Source organism: Leptodactylus fuscus, chromosome 3, assembly GCF_031893055.1.
Source record: "Leptodactylus fuscus isolate aLepFus1 chromosome 3, aLepFus1.hap2, whole genome shotgun sequence".
NCBI classification, from domain to species: domain Eukaryota; kingdom Metazoa; phylum Chordata; class Amphibia; order Anura; family Leptodactylidae; genus Leptodactylus; species Leptodactylus fuscus.
In genome coordinates this window covers 42,408,690-42,433,888 of record NC_134267.1, presented here as the reverse complement: position 1 = coordinate 42,433,888, position 25,199 = coordinate 42,408,690, and the positions used below count along the sequence as shown (strand labels likewise).

General features: G+C 40.5%; 1 protein-coding gene across 1 annotated transcript in view; it reads left to right on the top strand.

Annotated features, from left to right (window-relative positions):
• Window positions 1-25,199, top strand: part of CRIM1 (cysteine rich transmembrane BMP regulator 1) — a 530,601-nt gene that overhangs the window by 241,279 nt on the left and 264,123 nt on the right. The window contains exon 4 of the mRNA XM_075267494.1: window positions 8,748-8,868. Coding sequence (XP_075123595.1) covers window positions 8,748-8,868 — 121 coding nt within the window. The remainder of the gene's footprint in view (window positions 1-8,747; window positions 8,869-25,199) is intronic.

The window sequence follows — 25,199 nt, the reverse complement described above, 5'->3', positions numbered from 1 at the left end:
GGATCTATACAAAGGAAAGTGAATATTGAAGCTTGAGACACATACAGTGTGTCTGTATAGAAGCTATAGGATTATTTTTGACACTTTACATTGTCTGCAGATAACATGTTATAGAGTAGAAGGAGCTGAGCAGGTTAATGTTTTGTGAAGAAAATAAATAATTTATAGTTTATTCATTTCAATCTCATCTGCTGCCGGGATTAAGAGTCCAGTGGGCGGGACTACTAGTTGATTGAGAGCCTTTCTTATATGAATGTCCATACAGAAATAGCTATCAGTCACTGGCTAGGATCACCTACTGGACCCCTAAGCCCAGAATGAAATGTAAATAGGTAAATGACAGGCTACACTAAATCTTTTACTACAAGGTTAAATATCAATCTGCACGTCTCCTCCCGCTGTATAATATACTGCCTATAGATTGCACAGCCTTTTCATTTTTTTTTTTTTTTTTTTTTAATGTTGATTGTGAGCCCCATATAGGGCTCACAATGTACATTTTCCCTATCAGTATGTCTTTGCAGTATGGGAGGAAATCCACGCAAACACGGGGAGAACATACAAACTCCTTGCAGATGTTGTCCTTGGCAGGATTCGAACCCAGGACTGCAGCGCTAACCAGTGAGCCACTTTGTTGCCCCAGATGCACAGCCTTTTCATTGTGATGGCCTGTCTGCTGTCCTGAAATGTATTGTTTTAGTAAATACTTGTATTCTTCATAAGATAACAATATGGAGCAACAACATTGTCTTGTCCCTCTGATATTCCTCCTGGAAATATAAGAATCCTGAGTGCATAGACATGAGTGAAAACAACATTCCCATTGTGAGTGGAAAGTGTCCTTACATAATCTGATCCGGCGATGATGGCGTCCGACCCAGTAATCCCCAGGTCTCAGCATAGTCCTACCTGTTATATCAGACAATTCTCAGGCGTGCTGACAAGTCGTCTTTAAGCCACAAATCTATTACATTTCCACAAAATGTGATGTAGACATTTGGGATATCTAATGATAGATTGTCAGATTTGGGATGGCATGCTTCCATTCCATAAACAAGTACTTGGAAGTTAACTAGGTGGAGGAAAACTTTTGAAGATTGCCGTTTCTCAGCGTGCCTTCAAGTTCACAGTTTCTCTGAAGCACAGAAATGTGTGTGATGTTTTTTTCACTCTCTGATGTTTCTCTATGGATTGCTAGCACATTAATTCACAGCTATAGATGCTATCACAGTGAATACCAAATGAATCAATAGAAATACTAAGCACCCGCTCCTTGTATTGTTAGCTGATGTGGCCAGAATTTTGTGGGGAGTCGTTCCTGTTGCAGATGTGTGTTGTTGTGGCATCTGTTTGTGTTTCATACACAGAAAATATGAATGAAATTTACTATGGAGGTGGAATAGTCCAAGTCTACCTGCTATATAATTTCTACTCACTTATGCTTTACTAGTGTTAGACTATATTAGCCATGTATTACCATTTTTTTAATTTATTAAAACTAAATAGATTTATAGTTTCTAATAGTTTTTTCCAATCAGTTTTTTTTATTTTATTTAATAAATTCTATTTTCTGTATGTGACTATGAGTACTGCCATATCTCCTGAAGGTTCTCTGGGAACAGTACCGTATATACTCGAGTATAAGCCGAGTTTTTCAGCATAGTTTTTGTGCTGAAAAAGCCCCCCTCGGCTTATACTCGAGTCAAGGATTTTATTTATTTATTTATTTTTTTATTTTATTTTTTGGGGGGGGGGGTCCTGTAGATGTTGCTGTAATATACAGTGTTGGCCAAAAGTATTGGCACCCCTGCAATTCTGTCACATAATAATCAGTTTCTTCCAGAAAACGATTGCAAGCACAAACTCTTTGGTATTAATATCTTCATTTATTTTGCTTGCGATGAAAAAACATAAAAGAGAATGAAAAAAAAGTCAAATCATTGATCATTTTACACAAAACTCCAAAAATGGGCCGGTAAAAGTATTGGCCCCCTCAGCCTAATACTTGGTAGCACAACCTTTAGACAAAATAACTGCGCACAACCGCTTCCGGTAACCAGCAGTGAGTTTCTTACAAGGCTCCGCTGGAATTTTAGACCATTCTTCTTTGGCAAACTGCTCCAGGTCCCTGAGATGTGAAGGAGGCCTTCTCCAAACTACCATCAAGAGATCTCTCCACAGGTGTTCTATGGGATTCAGGGCTGGACTCATTGCTGCCACTTTACAAGTCTCCAGTGCTTTCTCTCAAACCATTTTCTAGTGCAGACCTGAAGTGTGTTTTGGGTCATTGTCCTGCTGGAAGACCCATGACCTCTGAGGGAGACCCAGCTTTCTCACACTGGGCCCTACATTATGCTGCAAAATGTGTTGGTAGTCTTCAGACTTCATAATGCCATGCACACGGTCAAGCAGTCCAGTGCCAGAGGCAGCAAAGCAACCCCAAAACATCAGGGAACCTCCGCCATGTTTGAATGTAGGGACCATGTTCTTTTCTTTGAAGGCCTCTTTTTTTCCCCCCTGTAAACTCTATGTTGATACCTTTTCTAAAAAAGCTCTACTTTTGTCTCATCTGACCAGAGAACATTCTTCCAAAACGTTTTTGGCTTTCTCAGGTAAGTTTTGGCAAACTCCAGCCTGGCTTTTTTATGTCTCTGGGTAAGATGTGGGGTCTTCCTGGGTATCCTACCATACAGTCCCTTTTCATTCAGATGCTGACGGATAGTACGGGGTGACACTGTTGTACCCTTGGACTGCAGGGCAGCTTGAACTTGTTTGGATGTTAGTCGAGGTTCTTTATCCACCATCCGCACAATCTTGCGTTGAAATCTCTTGTCAATTTTTCTTTTCCGTCCACATCTAGGGAGGTTAGCCACAGTGCCATGGGCTTTAAACTTCTTGATGACCTTGATGACACTGTGCACGGTAGACACAGGAACATTCAGGTCTTTGGAGATGGACTTGTAGCCTTGAGATTGCTCATGCTTCCTCACAATTTTGCTTCTCAAGTCCTCAGACAGTTCTTTGGTCTTCTTTCTTTTCTCCATGCTCAAATTGGTACACACAAGGACACAGGACAGAGGTTGAGTCAACCTTAATCCATTTCAACTGGCTGCAAGTGTGATTTAGTTATTGCCACCACTTGTTAGGTGCCTCAGGTAAGTAACAGGTGCTGTTAATTACACAAATTAGAGAAGCATCACATGATTTTTCAAACAGTGCCAATACTTTTGTCCACCCCCTTTTTATGTTTGGTGTGGAATTATATCCAATTTGACTTTTTGACAAATCTTTTTTTGGTTTTCCATTGAAGACAAATTAAATGAAGATAATAATACCAAAGAATTTGTGATTGCAATCATTTTCTGGAAGAAAATGAGTATTATCTGACAGAATTGCAGGGGTGCCAATACTTTTGGCCAACACTGTATCTGTGATGGTGCCCCCTGCCGTACACTTCATTCTCTTTCAGAACATCCACCTAATGTGTTCAGTGATGGTGAGAAGAAGATGTTTCTAGTGCACTTGTTGGCCTGCACAGTTTCTGCTACCTTTGTACAAGAAGATCTACTGAGCATGTGTGACCACCTACAGTGGACACATTAGGTGGATATTCTGAGAGGAAATCAAAAGAAGGATAGGGGTGTCCTGACATATGTAATAGTGATCTATAAGCAGGAGCTAATATTATTAAAGGGATTCTACCATTAAAATCACATTTTTTTCTCGATAACACGTAGGAATAGCCTTAAGAAAGGCTATTCTTCTCCTACTTTTAGATGTCTTCTCCGCGCCGCCGTTTGGTAGAAATCCCGGTTTTCGTCTGTATGCAAATGAGTTCTCTCACAGCACTGGGGGCGTCCCCAATGCTGCGAGAGAAATCTCCAGCGCCGCCTCCATCTTCTTCAGAAATGGCCTCTCTGCATGTCTTCTTCTGGCACTGGGTTCAAACTTCTAGGCCTCAGACAGAGCCGACTGCGCATGCCCACGGCCATAAGAAAAATGGCCACATACACAGTAAGCAGCCTTTTTCTTCTGGTGCTGAGGACCGCCCCCAGTGCTGCGAGATAACTCATTTGCATACAGACAAAACGGGATTTCTACCAAACGGTGGCACGGAGAAGACATCTAAAGGTAAGAGAAGAATAACCTCTCTTAAGTGTTGTCGAGAAAAAATGTGATTTTAATGGTAGAATCCCTTTAAGAAATAAAAACTGATGTGTTGTGCCATGTAAGTAAATGTAAATGTATTCATCGGATACTGCAGTAACATTATAAGTGATATTTACATCTATACATACACAACAAGCCAGCTTACCATTGATCTACATACCTCAGTGTTGTCTCCTTGGCTACATTATATCTCTACTCCATTAGGTTACAAGCCTGATCATTTACTCTACCTTAGCTGCATTTTCTACTGGAATAATGAGCTATTCTGAAATTCATTCCCTGCGGATTCAGAGACTCCTGCTAGAGAGATGGCAGACTTCAGAGACTTCTGTGGCGTTTCTCCATACTTTATACTGCACATATGTTTGTTGTGATTGTTTGCTGTATATAAGCTCTAGCCCGCTAGGAAGACAATGCATGGAGGCTCAGTTTCCATTATAATCAGTATAGCATTGCTGAAATCTTGTATTAATGAGAAAAAGTAGGGTCATTGTGTAACTGACACTAATGCGGTAAAATGACATCAAAAGTGGAGGTGTCAGAGGTTGCAATGTATGGCATTGTGGCCAGTGATTGGCTGCTGCAGTCACATGTTACAGACAGGATGTCATTGCTGCAATTAAGGAAACAAAAAGAACTGGAGCGGTGACACTGAGCGGGGATTTCACCAGGTTTTATTTTTTTGCCTAATCTTGGACATCCCCTTTAATATGTTTAGACATTTCTATCTGTATTAGAGGAAAGAGTGTGCAAATATGTTCTCCTCGATGTGAAAAAGGAAAACTTGCTCTAGCACCACCTTTTGGAAGGTAGCTTCCCATAGATGAATTCTTGGTTTTCAAGAAACCAAGCGACATGATCGCGGATTAAAGGCAAACCAGAATTTCTACTTCAAAGGAATAGAGAGCCAACTGCAGTAAGCTGTTTCAGGACTACGACCCCTCATCAGGGTGACGCAGGCTTTGCTAGGTTAGAGTGGTTAGACATGGGTCAGAAGGAGCATTATGTCTCCTTAAGGAAGCTGCCTTTGGAGACAAACTTTCAGTGCGTAGTCTTACAGTGCTGTTCATGCCCTGCTAAGAAGTCTGGGAAAAGAATATGCAATAAGTTCTTGATTTTAAATTGAAAACGTGCTCTAGCGCCACCTTTTGAAAAAATTTTGTATTTGTTTCAATCACACTCATGGGGAAGACACCAGAAATGTGGAGCAAGTTGCACTAAAAAATAGTGACTATTCCTTGCACTACATTTATCAATAACTTTAGACAATTCTTACAACTTGCCTGGCAGGGGGTGTGGTTTACTCAAAGGGGTGTGGTCTGTCAGGAAAGGCAGCATAGCTTAAGATGCAGCATCATGCAGGAAAAAGTGGACATCAACTAAGCCAAAAAATAAATGGTCGAAATATGCGCCGCTGTGATAAATGTGGTCCAGTTTCAGGCTGTCTAGTGTAACTTTGCCTGACAGTCTTAGTGAATCTGCCCCTCTGTGTTCTTGAAGGAATTGGACAGCCTTGAAGTAGATTCTGACATTTGGACCCGTAGTGGGATTTTCCTATTAAGTGAAGGAGCAGATTTCTCAATCTCTGTTTTTGTTTTTATTTATTATTTGTTTCCGCATGAAGGGTAACATGTCATTGATGGAGAAGGGCTCGGGAAAGAAAAATGATGAGAATGCAAGGCTGTAAGGCTACAAGACTTAGCATTGTTATCCCAACCCATTGATAACCTGACATTCTGGCATTCTTTTTCAAAGCATCTATCATTCTATATTGAAAATGTGTCATACTTTGCAAGCGAGAAATGAGATGTGAGTTTCAAAGGAATCTATACTTAGCAATATTTCTTTATGACTTCCTAAAGTAAAGCATTTAATTCTAATAAATCATTTGCAAGTCAGAACGCACAGAGCAGCTCACTTCAAAGGAATTAAACGGTAAAAATGACCCCAATTCAAAGACCTTGTAGCCAGAGGTAAAAGATAAGGGACAATTCACTAGGTGCAAACAAAAGGATGCTATAAAGGAATTTAGAAGTCATCCTTCTTCATACATGGATTGCTAAAGCGCTGGAAATTGAAAAACTATCTCCAGCGTAACCGTGCCGGAATATTTAGCAAGTGAGGCAGGCGGAAGGAATTTATAGGGAGCTAATAGATTAAATATTGCAAAATCCATAATAAGACATTAAACCTATACATTAAGCAGTCATTTGTATACATTACTGTTGACTTATTTCTAACATATATATTCATTGACCACTTTCCTGTCTGCATACAGTGACTGACAGTTCTCCTGATCAGTGTGTACATAGACATCTGTAAGTCACTGTGTGGGTGAGGTAAGCAGGACTCTTGTAGTTTCTCGAGGAGTCCTGTCAGGATTTACTTTGTTTTTTTCTGCTCTGAGTCCTATTTATCATAGAGCTCAGCTTCTTTCCTTATGTCACACTCTAACATATATCTTGTAGCATGTGGTATATATATATCATACAGCCTCACCTGACAGGTCTTTTTAGGAATATTGTATTGGAAAACTGATTCCATTAGACAATAACTAGAACTTTACATATGATTGGAGACCTCTTTTAGGAACCTTGGGGGAGAGTTATTAAACTAGTGTAAGCCGATGGTTGGTCAGGTAATGGAGGGGGTGTACATCTCACCTAGACTACTAAGGTGGGTGAGATGAGAAAACTCCACAAAGAACGTTTCTCAGCAGATAATTTTGTCTGCTGAGGGTTATTTCAAAGTTTTGGTTACTGGGCTGGATTTTTAGGAATGGCAGGTAGGTTGGTAGTGGGACCTGTCATTCCACCCCCCTCCAGTCCACACTTTGGGGATGTTCCGGCAGCGACTCAGCTGCTGAGAGTCTCCTCATCACGAAGGCTTAAGAAGTTGCTCCAGCAGCTACACTTTGGCAGAGCTTGGCTGGAGAGCTGACAGAGAGGTCATATTTTTGGAGCTGTGTCCTGAATGATTCTACTGGCTTTTGATTTCTGTTATTCTAGGTGAGGTAACCTATTCTATGTTCAGTTAGTGCCTAGCCAGGCAGGGATTTACTTTTGTATTGTTTCCTTTATGTTGTCGCACTGCCTTTTTTGAGTGAAAATAAACTCTACCTTTGTTCTGGACTAAAGAAACTGGACTTTTGTGTCTATGTCACCCCACCTAGCAACCCCAGACACTGACACTAGATCATAGTAAAAAAAAAAAAAAAAAAAAAAAAAGTCATACTTTTGCAGAAATATGCTTTTTTACACATAAATTGATGCCTTTTCAATGGTTTGCGCTCCACATGACACTTTTTTTTTTTTTTTAGAAAAGTGGGCATGTTGGGGCTTAGGAGAAGACGTGGGGCCTCCCCCACTAGCAGATTTACTATAATTTATGCCAGAAACTGATCTGCGTGTTTGGCGTACAAAGGGCTACTGATGTACCTTATTTATTAACAGGTAGACACGACTCCACTTCGGAGCACAGGGGACCAATACTGTTGTATGAAACACCAATTTTGATTAATTCCACTCCGTCATGTTTTTTGTGTGGTTTATCATAAAGTTTTATAATACATATTAGGAAATTCTCAAACTTTGCTGCTTACTGTAAGTAATAGATTTTTCACTTACAAAAGAGCTTTCATGTCCTAAGACATTAAGTCAAGTAAATAAGCTTATAGTGCCCTGAATTCACTGTTGCAGAGATATTGGTGCATAGGAGCCAAACACTAGTGTGAACCTAGTGTTACTGAATAGGACCACCCCATGGACTCCTAAACCAAAATGTATGTCCTCTTGATCCATATTGTATTGCCGATTGTACAATAATGATGGGGTTAAGTCATCGTGGTCATTTGATGATATGTGCAGCTTGTTACAAAACAGAATCCTGACTATCCTGAAACTTTCCTGTAACATTAAAGGGCTCTATCATTGGGTAAAGTCATTTTTAACTAAGCACATCCTTGCATAGCCTTTACAAAGGCTATTCCACACCTACCTTTAGTATGTAAATTGCCTCAGTGATTTTTGAATGAGTCTGCTTTTATTCATATGCTAATTAGCTTCCAGCCAGCGCAGGAAGTTCCCAGCAGCACTCGTCTCTTCTATTCTTTCCTATCTGTGTGTGCAAACAGGAAGCTGAGTCAGCATCAGCAGCCTGCGCTGTACATATACATAGGAAAGAATAGTACAGAGGGTGCACGATGAGACTTCCGGGGTGCACCAAGAGGCTAATTAGCATGTGACTAAAAACTGACTCATTCAAAAACTACTGAGGTAATTTACATACAAATGATAGGTGTGGAATAGCCTTTCTAAAGGCTATGCAAGGATGTGATTAGTTAAAAATGACTTTTCCCAATGAAAGAGCCCCTTTAAGAAGCCGGAGATCTATCTGGTCATCACAGGGCCAGGACACATTTTTACCAACTGGGAATAAATTGAGCATTCTTGTTGAAAGGCAACAAACTTATAGAATTTAATCCTGAAATTATATTGGAAAATGTCTTTATTGTAAAGCGAAAAACCTTTATTTACTGATGTTCCTTTATATTAATCTTTTTTTTTTTTCTCTATAAGTTTTCAGTGTGGATTGCAGTACTGTGGAATGCCCTCCAGTCCAGCAAGTAGTATGTCCGGCAGACAGCTATGCTACTCAAGTCCGACTGACGGCTGATGGATGCTGCACACTGCCAACAAGGTTTGCCATCATGTTGTGTTCACCGTGTCTTCTTTGTCATTTTGAGTTTCTTGTAGAGAATTGGGAAAACTTTTTCTATATGAGGTTGCTTAAAGAAATATGTCAGAAAATGTCTCTCGTCCACCATCAAAAATATTCATACTCTCCAACCCATGGTCACTTATCTAAATAGGTTCGCTCAGCCAGAAATGGTACATTAAAATTACATGGCAACCATTTAGATAAGTGACCGTCCTTCAATACAAGGATAGCTTGAGTCTGCCAAAACTGGAGCTGCTCTGTATGAGAGCTGTGAAGGATCTCGCCTAGCCACAGCCACTTTTACCCAACCCAAGAGGGTCGATACAACCAACATACATAGAGATATATGCTAGCGGATACAAACTTATATGGTTACAGAAGGGTATGTTACAGTGCAGTAAGATAACAAGAATAAAAGATCAGAAACAGAAATATAATACCCAATTGGGTCTCCGGAGTTCACCTCATGAAATCCAGGGCACAGTCCTTTAGAGTCCGTAAGTAGTTAGAGTCCATAAGTAATCCTTAGGTGGTAGGGGTTTGACTCCCCATTAGCAGAATGGTCCAGGGTGCATGGTATCTCCAGAGACAATAGAGACCTTAGTCCAAGGGATTAGATTCCCCAGCATCACAGCACTTCGTGACACATCCCAGCAGTCCAGGAAGAACAACAAGACCCTGGGGTCTTGTCATGTGTGACAATATATCTCCACTCAGCCCCCTTCCATCATGAGGTCAGCAAGGTGGGCAGCTCTCCCCCTCACCTTGTACCAGTATGATTATATATGGTCATAGCTCTTAGCAGATGTCCTTTTGAGTCAGGTTGTCTGCTAAAAGGTGATAGCAAGGCTCTCAGTCCACTGATCCCAGACACCCCCTGCTAAGAATAACGAAGTTAGCACAATCATGACAATGCTGTGCTTAGGTTGAGACAAAGGGATGAGCCAAGCTACCTCCAGGGAGAAATTAGGCTTGGACAATTGGACACTATCTTTGGCATCTTGCTAATCAGGTTGAGTAAATTAACAGGGCAAAAGGGAAATATATCTGATAAGGCAGTGAAAAAAAAAACATAACTCTTGGCCATTCATCACAAAAGCCACATAAATATGCTTAATAATGGCGGTCTCCATCTATGATATCCATATTGCAGTTGTCATCACAGCTGCCTGCATAGACCACCACTCTGCGCAACACCCCTATTCCCTTACATTTAAATACCCAACTAAGACATTTAAAAGGTTATATCAAGATATTATAGAAATGATAATAGAATAGCACCAGCAGCTGTTTGTATTGAATTGCCATTGTGTATCAACCTCAGCAAATGTGACAAGGTGAACGGGACACACGCCCTAACATTGGCGGTGTTATTTACCACTGCAAAGTTGACATTGACCTAAATTCAGCACACTGTCAGTTTTGCTGGCATCTGCCAAAGGGGCCGGCCTTACAGCTCAACATCACGGCTGTGTGGCATGGATTGCCCCCCTTGATGGCACCCTTCTATTACACGGATAATTCTTCAGGGGACAACCCCTTTAATATTCACCCATAAGACCCGGTTTGTAAGCGTTACTTCTGTAGCGCAGACTACATTTAGCAGAAAAATGTTCAGTTTTGTCAAGAATTTTTATTCTCGGCTTCATGTATATTTTCTCTTATTTCAGTTTACATTTCTCTTCTGTAAAGCCTCTGTGTTTGCGGTCTCTTGGGAGATAAATAGCTGTATTTTTAAAAGCAATATATATTGAGTTAATATAAAAATTGCCGAACCTCAAAAAGAGCTTTTAAAACTAGACAGGTAGATTAAAATTAAAATAGAAAAAAAAAAAAAAAAAACCATTGTAAATAACATTTTCTTTTTCTCAGCAATGTTCCTTCTTAATGGATAGAGCGCTGGCATAAATCCAGACGCATAATAGGCGAGGATCAGTGTGACAGAATAGTAAGAGACGGTTTTACATATTATTAAGGGCTAAATCTTGATGAATAAGAGCAGAGTTTGCATGGGGGCTAATAACTAGGTAAATCGCCACCACTGCCAAGCGCGTAAGCCTACCTTTACAATCGCACGGGACGGGAAAAAAAATTTCCGCTTCACGCAACCCAGGCAAAAAAAAAAAAAAAAAGAGTAACGGGAACAGTCAAGAAACAAATTAGGGATAATTCATTGGCATTGTGTTTTCTGTTTAACAGTGAAAGGAAACTGCTTGTAGCTCACATGTAATCCAAAATAATCAAGTTGAGAGATTTTGCAACACATTAATCATCTCGGAGACAGATTTATAACCGGGCTGTTAATAGCCTAATTTCATAACATGCTGAAACAGAAGCTCCAGGGAGAGTTTAAGATACGACTGGTCGGTAAATCTTAAGCCCGATAGTTAAGAAAAAGAGAAAAGGGATTCTGTAGGGAGGAAGGAGGAGGACAGGGAAGAAATACACATAAACTGCCGCAATTAGAGCTCAGCCCCACTTAGTAATGTATATTGGATTTGCAGTAAAGAAAAAGACATGTAATTTCATGTCTTGATATTTTTACGGTTCCTTCATAGTTCAGTAGTTATGTTTAATAACTTTTTAAATTTAACCCAACAAGATAAAAGATGCAGCTGCTATAACTCAGGTGCTGTGGCGGTGGCGACTTTTTTTCGCCCCCGTGGCACTCTGGTAGACCGTAAGTCAGGGTTCACTAAAAGTAAAAATTTCTTCTGTAAGACATGGACATTGTACAGAAGTTAGAAACAAGCCTGGGGACAAGCTCATTGCCACATAAAAAGGTACTAGTATTGTAAATGGCACATGGTAGGTGACTAGGGTTGAGCGAAAAGATCGGATTCCGATCCCGATCTTTTCCCACGGGATCGAGGTCGGAGGTTATTTACCACAATGCTTAGCTACTGGCCAATTATTGTGGGAAAAAGCTAACAATGATTGGCCAGTAGCCAAGCATTGTGATAAATAACCTCCAACCTTGATCCCGCGGGAAAAGATCGGGATCGGAATCCCGATGAAACCGGGAACCGTAAATTGCCTCTGACAAGAGGGAACGATTTCAATTCTGTTCCTGCTTTAAAAGTGTTTTCCATAATAAATGAAAAGAGTGAGCACGAGATGTAACTCCACTAATATCCATGGTCTTAGGGCTAGTTCACACAGGGAAAAGTCCTGTCGCCTCCCATTAAAATCAGTGGGAGCCGGTCATTTCCTTTTTCTGCAAGGGGATTGTTCCCGATCGCGGAAAAAAGAAGCGAGTTGCCCTTTCTTCAGGCAGATTCTGCAGCTGATTCAGTCACAACGTCCGCCTCGCGGCTCCACCCTCCGGACTAGGCCCATTCATTTTGGCCTAATCCGGAGCGGAAAGCCGCGACGGAATGTGTTGACGCGGAACCCTGTGTAAACTAGCCCTTAGAAATTGTCTCTTACTGACTGGATGGCACCACTGGGCATATTAGAAGTTGTAGTATGTTTTCTGCTGTAAATAGGAAAATGTAGCTATGTGCAGAGAAAGGACAAAAGGAACCTAGACCCATTTAGGTATTGTAGGAGTTGCAGTGGTAAAGCCTATATCAAGTTACAAATAGTGAGAGTCGGCTATTTGGCCTGACAACTCCACAGCCCTGGTGCTAACCACTGGATCCCAGGATCACCTCATACCACTTGCTATTTTGGAGATGCCATTACATGTTTTGGAGATGCTCATCAGCTTCAAGCTGTCTAATATAGCGTACCCTTGAGATAATCCGAGTTATTCCCTTTACCTATCACTTTATTTAGGGCTAAATGGTGGACGTAATCATCCATAATATTAGAGTTGTGCACAATGTTTTGCAAACAATAGCAGGTTTGTGTGCTCTGGGAAACAGCTGATTCTTACTGTCGGGACCCCTTTAAGAACAGCCTACTTTAAGCCATAAAATGAAGTGTCTCAGCATCATTACACAAGACCTAAACCTCGCCCAGCCAGTCAGACACATCCAGCGTTCACATTTAGGTTGCTTGTAGTGTTATCATCACTTTATCACCTTCAAGGTTAAAATGAACAAATATTTGGCGCTAAAACGCGTCTTGTTATACCGTGAAGCTGAGAGGAACAGTGCTAAACAAGAGAGGATAACATGACGGTCTGTCGGATTACAACCCCGTCCTCCTTCCCCGGTGATTTATATCTTTTCTCGTAATTTTCTTGAAACATATTAGATTCCATATGTGGCACATACACAGCCGTATTACTGTCAGAGCAAGCGTCACTGATTTAAGGGAGCGTATAGGAGAACACGCCGTGCCGTGCATGCTGGGCCTTCTTTCTGGGAAGGTTTTAAATAAAAGTGTGGTCCTGGAAACATATATCTTGTTTAGCACCTGTCCAGTCACCAGAAAATGAATTGACATTCATCATGTGTAATAGATGGTTGCAACCATGCGTATTAACTTGTTGAAGTCACAGGAAGACGGCGGTGCTTTTCCACTCCAAGTTTAATAGTATACATTTTTCATGGTGACGAACACCCTCCAACCGTCAGTAAACACGCCATCCATTCCTTTCTCTCAATGCGTTAAGGTAAACAGAAAGACTCCTTTCAAAGGATCTTGACAAATGCATCATATCTTTAGAATTTGGGCTCTTATGTAAGTATTGTGCGCAAGGCAGCGATGCCAAGTAAGGAGAAAACTGTCATACAGTCTTCACAGCACACCAGCAACATCTATTCTTATAAGAATTTGCGGCGTCAGGCACACTTGTGGAGATTAAAATGCTACTTTCAGCAATAGAAGACTCCAATGTACGTAACGTATAGGTCTGGAGGATGTAGTGCCATGTCAAAGTGACTTAGAACTGGAGTTATAGTCCATACAATTCTGTAATCTCCCAACATGCTCTGCTGATTTAACAGTGATTGCCTTTGACAATTGTATTTTGGGACGTGCAGCCTTTGCACCAAGTGTTATAGAATAATGCTATGTAGGAAAACAACCCTGTTTGATACATGATAAAGCCCACTTAAAGCTTTGAATCCAGTACTGGAAATGCAGGTTCAGAACTATAGCATTTCAATATAAAATTGTGGTCTAAGATTATATATATATATATATATATATATATATATATATATATATATATATATATATATATATATATATGAGGGGGACCCAAAAGTTTACAGAATGAGGCTGCTGCGCGCGCAGTTTTCGTAGTACGCGATTCTGCAGCTAATTATTTGTTCAGCCACGCCTTCTCAGTCAGTGTGCCAAGCGGCGTTGATGCGGAAGGTTTCGTCTACCTGCAGTGAATTTTCTTGCAAGAGCTGTTTTGTCCAGCTGTCGCACGTCAAATGAAGTCCAATGTGAAGACAATGGTCATTTGTTTTTTCGATGCAAAAGGGATTGTGCACTCTGAATTCGTTCCAACAGGTCAGACCGTCAACCAGGTTTTCTACTTGGGGGTTCTCAAGAGGTTGCACAACAGTGTGCGGCGAAAAAAGCCCGAAATGTGGCAGTCTGGTGATTGGTTTTTCCACCACGACAATGCCCCAGCCCACACCGCCATCACGTTGACCACTTTCATGGCAAGAAACAGCATGGCTGTCTTGTCCCACCCACCCTATTCACCCGATATGGCTCCCAGTGACTTTTTTTTTATTCCCACGAATGAAAAGGAACCTCAAGGGGAAGCGTTTCGCCGACGTGGAGGAGGTGAAGAGGAAAACGAGGGAGGCGCTTGCACACATCAAAGTAGATGAGTTTAAAAAATGTTTCAAACAATGGCAGACGAGATTTGACAAGTGTATCGCCGCTAAAGGAGAGGACTTTGAAGGAATTTTGTACACAAAAATATACATGCTTCAAAAACAACTTTTCTGGAAACTTTTGGGGCCCCCCTCGTGTGTGTGTGTATAATATATATATATATATATATATATATATATATATATATATATATATATATATTTATATTATAGATCATCATAAAAAATAACATATTGATGTTTTTGATGGCATTTTTTTAAAGTTCCACAGAGAAGTCGATTGGACAAGCAATAGGAAAAAAGCTGTATTGAGGACACGTAAAAAAAAATTTAAAATGTTTTAAAATTTTTGGATGCAAATTTTTTTGTGTCCAAAGAAATGAATAGACAACTGTAGGGACTTTTTTTTTAATTTTAAAAGAAACCTTTAAGTTCCAAAATCTCCCAAACCCATAATTGTGCCACGTAGGGACACTTATTCCTTTGTGGCCACGAACTCCTATAGCAATACAGGCACAATCATCTTTTTATGGACGTGCGATTTGGCCACAATAAAAACACGGTGGCATAAAGTGCAAATCACAGCTTGTCAGTTGTACCCACAGAGACAATGGTATTTTCCGTATAGGTATAATAGGGACAGAATGTATGCAGAGGAAAACTCTCAGTCTGCAAGTGCACTGGAGGCGGGGCCTGATTTCCTTCTGTTCCTTTATATGTCCAATACCATTTCACTAGATGACATGGCCTTTATATTATGTTGTATGAGATTATAGCTCATTCTCACCTTCTGTTTCTCCTAACTGCTTCATTGCTCCTGTCACGTTTTGTCACAGAATATTTCCTGGAGTCGATTGCGGTGTAAAAAATAGTCATTTAAAATCCACATCTAGTAGTTTTATACGGACGGCGAAGTTCAAGGGACTATAATCTTAAACGCTTACTCCATAATAAACTCTTGTGTTATCTGTTGCTTTGTGATTTCATCTTTAATTACATTTTATCAGGATTTGTAGGATTTGCCGTGTTCCTGGACTAATTATGCTGTCATCTATTAAGTGTGGCATCCACTGTAGCAGTCATGCATGGCTGTCACTGCCCTGTTTTTGTATCTCGGTGTTGCCTAGTCTGATGCTTTGATGTGAGGTTCACAACTTTATCAGAGTCTACAGTATAAAATCCATCCCAGAATTTGTGATTTACGAAGCTTGTTGGGTCTCACACCTTCATTTTAACCCATTCAGATTTGTCGGTGTTTGAGTCTTTCCACGATTTTTTTATTTTTTATTTTTCTCATTTTTTTCCTGTCCTTCTCAGATCTTCTATCATCATTTAAACAACCTCTTTAAGGGCTCATTCACATGACAGGGTTCACCGGTCACATGCTAGCTGTTGTGTTAATGACCAGCACGCTTCCCCATAGGCTTTACTGGATCTATTCACACAGCTGTTGTTTTAACAGTTCATGTGACCGATCTGAGAAAACATACAACTTGCTATTTTTCTATGAAGGATTGGTGAAATTCTCAAGTGTGAGCAGCACGGTGGCTCAGTGGTTAGCAATGTAGCCTTGCAGTGCTGGAGTCCTGGGTTTGAATCCTGCCTAGGGTAACATGTGCAAGGAGTTTGTGTTCTTCCCGTGTTTGCGTGCGTTTCCTCCCACACTCCAAACACTTACTGATAGGGAAAAGAAAAGCAAACCCTCAAATGGTAATTCACAGCCAAGTGCAGGGCTCTGTCCTGTGAATATATCCAAAGCCTAAGGCCTCGTTCACATTTTCATTGATAATCCTTTCAGGGGAGTCCGAATGGGGCTGAACAGTCTACCGAACGCATTAGCAAGTGGTGTGCAGTGAAAGCACACGGATCCCATAGACTATAATGTGGTCCGTGTGGTTTCCTCACAGTCTTTGTACTAGTCATGTGGACAGGGAAATAAATTGTGAACTACTTTTCTGTCTGCATGTTCCATGCAGAGATTGTGCGGAAAGCACACGGACCCCATTATAGTCTATGGGGTCCGTGTGCTTTCACTGCACACCGATGCATGATATTGTAAAATAGGAAGTTTATAGGATTTTTTAATTACATTTTTTATCATATCCAAGGATAGCGTAACCTAGTCCTAGCCAGCTCCAATCACATTTGTGCAGCCCATACAAATGACTGCTCTTGATATAGAGACGAGACTCTTATTAATCAATACTATTATACACAGCGTGTGCGCTTTTTATACTAGCACTTTAAGCTATATAACAGCTGAACAACAGGTCTCCATAGAAATCAATGGAGAATTGCTGGGAGATGGCATTACAGCAGCTTTTTAAATAGTTTGGTGACAGGCGGGAAAAAGCTCCCATGTAAAAAGCTTCTTTATAGGATGCAATGTTATTTTAGCTAACCCATCACACAAATCACTTTAATCGTTCTCCCTAGCTGTGTCTCAGCTGAACTCAAATGAACTGTCAGTGTCACTGTGGAAAACGCTCGCAGAACCAGAAGTGGCGTGTTTATTCAGCAGCTGTTAAAACACTGAACTTCACATTCTCTCGCGTCACCAGCCTTTACTTTTATGGTCAACTTAAAGGGGTTTTACACTTTTATCCAAAGAGGACCTTTCACGTCCTCATAGATGTGCGGCATTATATACCCCTAGAAAACCGACATGTCTGCTTTCCCGGTGTGCAACCTGGTGCTGGAAATATCGGTGTTGTTAATGTGAACACTCATATCTCTCCATTGTCAGAAAGGCAGCCCCCCCCCCCCCCATCTCTGACAGTACCCAGACAATTCGAATATATATAATTTTGCTAATTGATAAAAATAAACTATTGACATTTTTATGCTTGAAAGCGTTCTTACTTTGCAGCATTTATTCCACACCTGCCTAGAACATTTACACAACACTGTATGTCCATAGCAAGTTACCCCTCGTTCACATCTGCGTTTGGTAATCCGTTCGAGAAGTCCGCATGGGGACACCCCCCCTTCCCCCCCCCCCCCGAATGGAATACCAAACGCATTGACAAGCGGTGTGCCAGTGAAAGCACATGGACCCCATAGACTATAATGGGGTCCGTGTGCTTTCCGCATGTTGCCCGCACGAATCATGCGGACATGAAAGTAGATCACGAAGTACTTTTCTGTCCACATGTTCCGTGCGGAGAGCACACAGACCCCATTATAGTCTATGAGGCCTGTGTACTTTCACTGCACACTGCTTGGCAATGCATTTGCTAGTCCATTCGGGGGATAGGAGGGGGTCTCCATGCGGACTCCCCGAACGGATTACCAAACTCAGATGTGAACGAGGTTTAAGCACAATGTGCCGTTCTCTCTCTGGTTTGGCAAGTGAAGCATCATGACAGGCCACCTAATACAAATCTGACCCTACAGGAAACTATAGGACTTGTATTGTCATGAGTTTCCCTTTGATGTTTTTGTATTTTTCCAGGGAAAAAAGGGGCCCGAGGGTCAGGTGTATGTAAACCCTACTTGTCATTCTTGAGTCATCCAAAAGACTCCAGGAAGAAGCTGTTGTCAGAAGAGTTGTTAGACCTCTGGGAGATGTCTTCCTCCATAAAACTATGCTACAAGGATATGTTATGTTATACAGGATACTGAGTTGAAGTCCAGGCATCGAACCCTAGATTTAGAGGATGGTGACAAAAAGGGGATGTGACCACAAAAGGGGCTCTGCAGAAAAGGGGATTGACTATGCCTAAAAAATTCCTCTTGTAGAAAGTTGTAAAAAAAATGCAAGTGTGATGTAAGGAGTCATTTATATCCGTTCTGTTTTCTTCTTTACCTCATCTCACAGGTCATATCGAGGGGTGTCTAGTATTTTAGCCTAGTGACATTAATGTGAATAAGGTCAACTTCATATGGGCATGTTTGGTCCACAAGATGAGGACCAGATGTCGGCCATGTTTTCTGGACTGAGCATGGAACCCGGACCTGAACACCATTATTGTCCTGTATTATGCCGAGTCCCTGTCTCCTTGTGGCTCTACTGTGCCGCGCTGATATCAAATGTACAGGACAGGACAGTACAAAACCCAGCCATCCACATAAACCCAGCCTAAAGCACTGCTGCAGTACTACACACAACCTACAGATAGGCATGGTGCTATTTTCTTCAAAGAAAGCAGCCATGTTTTTTTTAAATACTGGATGACCCCTTAAAGGCTATGAGCAGCAATATGCTAAAGTGATTATTTTCAGAAAAAGTCAGATTTTTTTCATGTGAAATACAAGATGTTGAAACCTCCGTCGCTTTTATCTCACTTGTAAAGGTAAAACAAGCCATGTATGCTTGTGGTAAATGTAAAAGAGATGAGAGGGGCAAAAATTCAGCCCGTGCCTCCAAAAGTAGAGCAGCTAAGCACAATGCTGACGTGGTCCCATTGTAGGCCCGGAGTCACACGAGGACAGTAAGACTGCATTTATATGATCTAATTAATAAGTAATGTTTTAGGAGTATTAATGTATTTACAGTACGTGGGAGGTTGTTATAACAAAACACACAAGAAACGGCGCACATTCTTCAGATCGGGGCAATCCATGCTTCTTGTTTATCTTCAGCTAAAAATACTTAAGACGAGTTAACCTTGCTGGAGATTTAAGCCAAGGACATTTTGCCTTGTTCCTTTTGTGCTTAGGTGATTTGGGAATAAAAGTAAATACTAAGATAAATTGGTGACATTGTCTATGTTTATAGTAACCGCATGCACATGTATTCCGTATTACTTTCTTATTACTCATTACAAAATTATTTTGGTATGTATACACCATAACAATGAAGGCAGATCCTTTCCAGGTCGGGCAGACACCAAATACTATAGGGAGTCTGTCTGGTCTAAAATGCCTTCCAAACCGATAATAGGGCCATGTAGGGGGCCACGAGGGATTGATGTGTCTGTGATCTGAATGTCTAACATTGATGTCCAAAATCAACCCTTTAGCAGTGAATGACATTTGCAGCCGCTCCCTGCACCGCAACTAATCTAGCAAACTTGTCCCACCCCTAATGCACTTGCAGGCTGATTTGCATATTCATAAAGAGATGATTATCTCTGTGTTGCTTTATCGCTATAGATGTGTTATAGAGGTCTCTCTATAGCTCTATTATTGGTTTTGGGAGGTGTTTTGGACCTGACAGACTCTTTTGAAAGTGGCCCAGTTACTGAAAGCAAGTATCCTTCTCTGTCGTAAGTCTGCCAAGCTAGTACACATCAAGATTTTGGGGGATACTTGAACTTTCCTCATGCTGGGCATTTACTAGGCAGCACAGTGTACAGTACACAGTCTTTGATGTCATCTATTTGATTATGAGGTACTTGACTTAGGAACATTGAGAAACACGGCTCAGGGGGATGGCCTGGTTGAAGCTAAACTTCACATCTAAAAATCCATGTATTACTGATGGCGTACTTACAGAGCTCCAGTACATCTGAGAAGTCATTTCTTAGATTCTCCAACTATGGATTTACTTTACCTGTTCTTGATTGTAACTTGTTGAGAGTAATGGCTGAAAAATGAGGGTACCCGTATACTGAGCACAGCTATTTCTTCAAAATTCTCCATTCACAAGAATGCTTGAATAATAATAATAATAATAATAATAATAATAATAATCTGCATCACTTTACAATTAGTAGGGTTCAGGTACAGTCATAAGGAGACATTACAGAGTAATTAATAGTCAATTCAATTAACTAAGTGTGTAAATGTTATATAGTGTTTATATTATACCTTGTACATTTTCTCATATATGATAAATTGCTTTAAGGGTTTGTGCCATCAATAGAAATGGCAATAAGTGCATACTGTATGTAGTCTAAAGTAAAAAAAAAAAAAATGCTTTGTATGTAATAGCTCCCTCTGGTGTTGAAAATGCATATAATATCCATATGGTATTCAAAATGTGCTTATCATTCTAGACAGAAAGTCATGTAGAGTACAGTACAGCTTCTGCTGTATACTTAGTGAAAGAAGAAGAGATCTTGTTTCGGCCAGACATGGACTTGCCTAATTCCTTTTCCCTTCACTGCTTGAAGTCTGTATCAGGACCTTTTTGCTGTTTCTCATGCAGGATTTTCACTCTGAGAAGCAGGGGACAGTCTATGTCCAGTGTAAATAATATCCTCGCTTCTTTGTACTGATTCTACTTGGTATGCATGACTTAGAGCCTTGCTATACGGATGTTTACCAGGGGACTATTACAAGCAGATAATTGCAATATTTCTATAAGGAATTTTTTATTTATTTATTTTTTTTAAACAATACTTTGTAAGATTACTCTACAACATATATTTAGTTTCCAAGCTGTGGAGTCAATAAGCCAAGCCCCTGATTACATCACCTCTATTTTTCCATAGCCCGACTCCATCTCCTACTCTAAGGTTATGGCCCCATGTGGCGTACCACAGCAAAAAAGCACTGTAGCACTGGTTCTTTCTGCCGCGCTATAGACAGAAGGTTTGCAGCGGTGTCCTCTGCGGACTTTCTGTTTCAATTATATCTATGGGGAAACCGCAGGCATTTCCGTAGGTCTAACGTCGGTTTTGGAAATTGTGGTGTGTCCACAGCACGGTTTTTGGTGCAAAGTAGGCATGGGATTCACTAGAATCCCATCCACTTTGCTTTGACTGTAAAACGCCACGTGGGGTCCCAGCCTAACCCCGACCTCTTCATAAATGGCTGACATTTTTATTTGCATAAAACTAGACATCGAATTAGTTACATAATATCAACAATTGTTTAATTGTATTGAAAATAATGAATCGTTTGAGTCGGTAACCTTTTCTGTCTCTGAGGTTCTGACTGTACAGTCCCACTATAACTTATTACAACTATATGGCAGCCAGGTTTGACAACCCAATTTAAAAAAAAAAATTTAAGTTACACACCATGACAGCCAAGAGGTTTTAGGGCGTAGCGGGTAACCATAACGAATGATAAAGATTATAAGTAATATAAAGCCATAGCTAAATATTCTCATATGAACACATTACACTGTAAAACGCTTGTTTTTACACAATATTTTTTTCCTCTCTTTCATGTTTTCACATTGTAATAATACTAAAAATCCAGACTACAACGTAACATTTCTGTCTTTATATCATTTTCTGGCCAGTGCTAAAAGATACAATATCATCACAAGTTTCTTTAAAGTTTATTAAAAGAAAGCTGTTTTTCATTATTTTCCAGTTTAATAAAAGGAGCGGGAGAAGAATAAAATATTGCTCCGTTTCCTTTTTAGCTCCGAGACACATGTTATTAAATACATATTGTCAGGGGAAATTTATCCCGCGCACAGTAGCTCCATTCTTTATACCTCCGATTTTTACTTTCACTTGTTATTACAATTATAATAGCAATCCAAATGGGCCTTGGGAGGAAACACTTGCTGTCAAAGTGCAGTCATCCATTGCAAGTATGTTTAATAGCAATTGATATCAATTAATATCATGCCAACCATCACTTAGATTGAAAGAAAGGCATTTTCATCTTTCAAGCTCAGCTGTCCTCGGGCGTCTGGCAGCACAGACTCCTGTCAGCAAGCTTGAGCTGAGGAGGAAGCTGCCATAAGGAAATGCCCAGTAATCTTTTTGATTCTAGGATGATATAGATAGTCATTTTAGTGCCGATTCACTTTAGAGGGAATGTGTCACCTACACACAGCTGCACTTCAAAGTACGGCCTATTTTTGGACAACGCGCCCTGTTCCATAATACATACAGTAGGTCATTCAAAAATGCCTTTGTATTCTTGGTAGGAAAATCCTGCTAGTCAGGTGAATATTGCTTGTGTATTGGTGGTGGGAAAGAGAAGGGAAAGATGGTTATGGTTAGATTATAAGTTTCTTCTCACCTTACATTACAGTATAGATACAGACTAAGTGGACAGGACAGAATAATGACTATAAAGCGGAGCTGCGTGGCCAGAGAGGCATGGACGGGTTGGTTTCCAACTAGCTCAATGTTTTAAGCTTTGTGCTGTTTCGCTGTATTTCATTTGCATTTTGTTGTCTATTTTCCATTATGTTTTCTCTCATATTTCAGATAAAAATAATCATCTGTGACATGAAAGGCATACAAATGTAAAATATGCGTCTACTGTACCATACATTACAGATCACTTTGTGCAGGCGTTATTGACATCTACAGGAAGCTAACACTGCCATACAGCATCTGAGAAAACATGTGGTATATCGGGCTCCATACTGTGCACAGCGGCTTGAGGCCTCGTGGATGGTTGTGATGCCGTATTGAATTGGCATCACTTTTGTGGTATACATATTAATTGTAACCTGTAAGGCTAGGTTCACACTACTATTATTTAATGTCTATTTCTCTCATCTGTCACTAGACACACATGCAGACCGAGCCCCCTCCATCAGGTGTCCATCTGCATTCACCCCAGTGTAAAAAAAAAAAAAAAAAAAAAAAATATTTTTACTTTTCTGATGGAAGAAAAACTCCTACGTGCAGGAAGGCCATGTCCATCATTAGGTATACGTTGGAGTGAATGGGAATGGGTACAGATGAAGCACCCAGTTAGGTTACATGTACACGGGAGAATATGAAGAGGAATTCCACTTCAGTTTTTCGCTACTGTATTTGGCTGTGGTCTGTTGCGGCCTTCCACTACTGTTTAGGCCCAGATGAATGGGCCTGAGCCTCGCTACGTGGAATCCGCACCAAGATTGAGCAGGACCCTAGTTGTTTCAGCATTTTTCTGCATTTCTGCCTCCCATTGAATCAAATTTGTTGTCCTCTTGAGATGTGGGACTTCTATTGCCAAGATATTATGGTTTTATGAAGTTTCCATTGAGCTTTTTAGAGCAACCACAGCATTGCCATGTACTTATTTGGAACAACAATTACAAATAGCTCATTTGCACATCAACAAGAGCAATGATATTTTGGCAACAGAAGCATCGATTCACAAGGGGAATCAGGTGACCCTAACCTTTCTGGGGCCTGGATTGATGTGCTGGGTTCTGGTGGCTGGCTCCCTTTTTTATCTTTTTGTTTATTATGCCCCCCCATATATATATATATATATATATATATATATATATATATATATATATATATATATATTTCTCAGCTGCTATTATAGGATGATGGTAATACACAACATACAAGACATTCTGGTCACTTTGTTTATCTGGTTTTGGACACCAAACATTCACAGAATATTAATTTAGAGTACGGATTACCATTCAGGCGGACTCCTGATTCATTCTGGAATTGGCTCCAATACCATGTGCAGTCAGTCTTACGATTTACAGTGTGCGGATAAAATGAAATCCCGCGACACAATAGCTCCTAAGTGTATGGAGTACACAAACAAAGTTGTCTGAGATTAATTTTAAACCGGTCAATATTTTAATTACTTTGACATCTTAATTAATTTCATTAGCAAATGAAACACATGGTAATTGCCAATTCGTAACACATACATGCCAAATAAGAGTATAAAGAATCCCATCTTATTAGAGAGAAGCTAAATTAAAGTTTGTTTATTTTCCTCAGACCTGTCCCTTGTTTATGCAAAGACAAGAAATTCCAATTTACGTTCTCAGATTGCTGGTCCAAGTTTACATTTGTATTTTCCCTGGTTTCCCTTCTTTCTCCCTCATAGCTCCAGGAGGTGAGCGCCTTTCCATTCTCCCTTCTATTGTATGTAGCGAGATATGTATAACTTGAATAACAAAACCCGTTTGTCTCTAATAGTTCCCTTTTTAGTGCACTTTTGTAGCTTAGTAAGACGTTGCTTACACTAGTGATGGAGATGTGTAATTCCGCCTTTGTTCCTTTGATTTTAAAGGGATTCTATCATTAAAATCACATATTTTATCTTGATCACACATAGGAATAGCCTTAAGAAAGGCTATTCTTCACCTAACTTTAGATGTCTTGTCTGCGCCACCGTTCGGTAGAAATCCCGGTTTTTGTCTGTATTCAAATGAGTTCTCTCGCAGCACTGGGGGCGTCCCCAATGCTGTGAGAGAAATCTCCAGCGCCGCCTCCATCTTCTACAGGAATGTCCTCTCTTTCCGTCTTCTTCCGGAGCTGGGTTCAAACGTCTACGCATTCGCAGTCGGCTCTGCCGTCCGGACTCATGCCCGCCTGGTGTAAACAGCCATTTTCTTGTGGCCGCTTACACAGTAAACTGGGGTAAGCGTCCACAAAAAATGGCCGCGTGCAAATGCAGTCGACTCTGCTGTTTGAGTGCTGGGTACCACCCCCAGTGCTGCAAGAGAACTAATTTGCATACCGAGGAAAACCGGGATTTCTACCGAATGGTGGCGCGGAGAAGACCTCTAATGGTAGGAGAAGAATAGCCTTTCTTAAGGCTATTCCTACGTGTGATCGAGAAAAATGTGATTTTAATGATAGAATCCCTTTAAGAATTCTGTAAAGTCCACGTTGAACCCACACTTCAGACATGTCAGCCATTGCTAAAGCTAAAGAACCTCTTTGACGTTCTCTAGTTTTTGTTCTACATGTTACATACCTTTGAAATGATAACTCATCCCCTTCTTCA